This window comes from Achroia grisella, unplaced genomic scaffold, assembly GCF_030625045.1.
Source record: "Achroia grisella isolate CSIRO2021 unplaced genomic scaffold, CSIRO_AGI_Agris_v1 utg947, whole genome shotgun sequence".
NCBI lineage: Eukaryota > Metazoa > Arthropoda > Insecta > Lepidoptera > Pyralidae > Achroia > Achroia grisella.
In genome coordinates, this window is record NW_026713071.1 from 57,356 (window position 1) to 60,908 (window position 3,553).

The following is a 3,553-nucleotide window of genomic DNA, read 5'->3' on the forward strand; positions in this document are numbered from 1 at the left end:
GCTGTGCCACGGCGGCCGCCACCTCTTCCCGGTCGGTACCGTCATCCAGGCCCATGACCCTCATCTCTGCGGTCTTGGTGGGCCTGGCGATGCGGACCGTACCTTCCGGGAAGACGTCCCGGAACTTCGACGCGAGCGCGTCGGCCTGGTCTCCCGTCTGGGACCCTGGGATCTCCAGGATCCGGGCCCCAGTAGCCGCGGTCTTGAAGCGCAGGCTTCCTATCCCCAAAGAGGCGAGGTCGATCTTATCCTTCGCCTCCTTGAGGACCTTCGAGTAGGTCATACCCGCAGCCTCCGCCTCCGGGCAGAGCGACACGACTACGGCCGCCGAGCGCGGTGCGCGCAGTTTGGATGGCGACGGCGGGGCCGGTTTGCCCTTCTTCCCCTGAGAGGGAGCCCCAGAGCTCCTCTGAGTACTTTGGGTACTCTGGGTCTGCCTCTCAGGGACGCTGCGGTTTTTGCCGCCCCGTCTCACCACTGTATTCCAGCCATCCTGCGCGCGCCCTGCGCCCGACGGCCCCGGCTGTTGGCTGCCGGATGTTTGCCGGCTAGCGGGTTGACCACCCAAAGGTGGGAAGTCTGCGCCTTGTGCCCCGCGCAGATGGGGGCATCCCTAAACCCCGGACCCCCCGCGCCAGGGATGCGGGACAAAACCTCGTACCGCCCATCGCTTTGTAGCGGCGGGCGGTATTCAGGGCGGATTGTTGACGCCGGGGAGCTGATGCCCAGGGCAGCCTTGATTTCACGGATGCCCTTCTCAATTTGGGCACCGATACGGGCATCAATTAGCTCCCCGGTCGCCCTCATGATATCCGCCCTGAAGGCCCCGACTTCGTCCGGCTCGGGGTCGGGCCAGGTGCCCTTACCCTCGGAGACCCCTGCGGCGCGCGGGAAGCAGCCAGAGGAGGTTGCGACCCCGAGTTCGCCGCGAGTTGCCGCATTTGGGCTTGGAGGGCCTGGAGCTGGCTTCGGAGCTCCTTGTTCTCCTTACGGAGCTCCTCCACCTGCGCCTCCAACATTCGCCGTTTGACGGCGCCCGCGGTGAACTCGCTGTTGATGGCGGCACTCCCGTCCAGTTCCTCCGCCATCAACATCACGGAGCTGATGCTCTCCTTCAGCTGCCTCTGGTCGGTCCCCGTTAAGTTTCCGCACCTGTGCACCGTGTCCAGGGCAGCCCCGAGCTTTCTCTGGGCCTCCGCCCTGAAGACGGCCACAGGCTGCGAGTCGTCCTTTTGGGGGACCTTCCCCTTTGCCGCAGGAACCTCCGAGGGTCGGACGAACACCCCGTCGTCCCTCCGTTTTTCCTGTCGCCGGGACTTCGGCGACGTTGCCGGACTCTCTGTGGCCCGGCCCACGGGCACCACCAGGACTACCCCGTTCCCGGACGACGGGCAGGGGATTTTGGACGGCTTGCCCGCCGCCCCGGAAGGGCCCGGTCCATCCACGTGCGGCCGCTTCGGAACGGCCGCTTTCGCCAGCCCGTCCTCGCTCGACACAAGGCAGCCGGACAAATCGTCCTCCACCAGCATCGAGCGCGTCGAGCGCGTGGAGCGCGTCGACGACGCCGAAGAGGGACGAGATGTCCGCGACCTTGCTCGCGAGACGGGCCGCGACCTCGCCGCCGACCGCACCGTGTCGGCGTCCGCCAATGTGACGGAGTCCGTCATGGACCAAAAGTCCAGGTCCCGGGGTAGGGACAGGTACTCCTCGTCCCCCCCCGGCGGGGGACGGGAAAAGAAGGGGGCTGGTAGTACCAGCCAACTCCCTTAAGTCGTCGGCAGCAGTAACACGCCCAACCTAAGTCGGGCGGGTAATACGGAGGCTAGCGCCTCCACAGGCTGCTCCAGGGCTTCCCCTGGAGCAGGCACAGCAAACAGGAGTTGCCCCCTGTCGCTCCCGGTGAGTCCACCAAAATCCACCTCAGCGCAACAACAAAACAAACAAAAACAACAAAACAAAGGAAACTTAACCTAACTAACCTAACCTAAGTATATGTACAAAACCTAACCTATTTAATTAAAAGAAAAAAGAAAGAATAAAAGAATCAACAAAAACAAACAGACACACTACTTTTTTTTTTTTTTTAACGTGTGGAAAATCTTCAAAAGACCGTCACCTCGCCGGAGGGATGGCGAGGTGGTGTGTGAGACTTGACTCACTAAAAACCACACGGTGTACCTACGAGCGCCTATGCCGGAGCCAGGGGATTCGCGAGTGCATTCTACCCCAGCTCCGACGGCGACGGCCCGCCCTGTAGATGTTGTAGGGCAGGCCCCATCTCGTTTTGTGGTTAGGGCGACCTATTTCGCCCTACTCCATTGTGGAGGCGTGTGGGTACACGCGCACACCTCCGGGGCCTTTGGATTGGGGGACTGCCTCCCTCAAGGCAGTCACCCCGGCCCCAGTGGGGGATAGAGGGGGGCGGAGTTGGGTACGCCCCCACCTCTAGGCCTGGCTCTTCTGCGGCGGAGGGAAGCGGGACGATAAGACTCCCGCTCCCTTTCCGCCGCCTCCTTCCGCGAGATAACTTCCTCGCAGAAGGAGCTCACCGCCAGCCACGATCTCTCGCTACTGATCATCCTCCGAACTAAATTCGGCAGCGAGAGATCGTCCCCCACTATTCGTGTGAGGACACGGCGCTCACTCTCGAACGCTGGACATTCGTCCAGCGTGTGTTGCGCCGTGTCCTCCACACCTCCGCACTCGTGGCAGCCGGTCGTCGGCTCCTTCCTCGCCACATGACACAGATACCGCCCGAAGCACCCGTGCCCGGACAGTATCTGTATCATGCGGTACGTCAGTGGCCATCTCCTATTCATCCATCTTTTGAGGATGGGACGGACAGCCTCGACGGTCCTCAGGCCGGCCGATGGACTGGCCAGCCTTTCTCTCCACCTGATCCTGAGGATCCGCCGAAAGTCGGACCTCCGCGCTTCGATCTCATGACCAGCGGGTGCCTCCCACATGGAACGTCGCTCCGCGCGCCAGTGGTACACTGACGCGTGGAGCTCCGCTACCAAGTCCCACGGAGGAGACCCCGCCAGCAGACCCGCCGCCTCCCCGGATATGGTGCGGTAGCCTCTAATGGCCCTGATGGCCATGGCCCTGTGTGGCCTGTTAAGACAGGCCACATTTTCCCGACCTAGGGCCCCCACCCAGATGGGGGCCCCGTACAGGGCCATGGACCGCACCACACCGAGGTATAAGCGGCGGGAACCTTCTCCCGGGCCCCTCACATTTGGCAGCAGCCAGCTAAGTGCGCCGGCGGCTGCCATAAGGCGAGGGACCAGGTTCCGGAAATGAGCGCGGAAGCTCCAACGACTGTCCAGGTCAAGCCCCAAATACCTAATACAGGGCTTGACCCCCACCCTCTGGCCACTGACGACCAGCTGGGCATCCGGAGGTGGCGCGCGCCGAGGCCCATGAAAACATAGGACCTCGGTCTTCTCCAGCGCCACCTGGAGCCCAAGCCTCCTTATTCGGCCGACGACCAGCGCCACGCTTGCCGTGGCAAAGCGGGTAGCCTCCCGTAGGTCCCGCCCCCGGGCAGTGA

The 3,553-nt window shown here is 63.2% G+C and overlaps 1 protein-coding gene across 1 annotated transcript; it reads right to left on the bottom strand.

The window, feature by feature from the left end:
* Positions 1 to 1,766: 1,766 nt before the first annotated feature.
* On the bottom strand, positions 1,767 to 3,344 carry LOC131854076 (uncharacterized; the record flags this gene model as incomplete). Its single annotated transcript, XM_059205199.1, has 2 exons — positions 1,767 to 1,919; positions 2,994 to 3,344. Coding segments are annotated over 2 exons (504 nt in total), but the record flags the coding sequence as incomplete, so codon positions are not given.
* Positions 3,345 to 3,553: the final 209 nt, after the last annotated feature.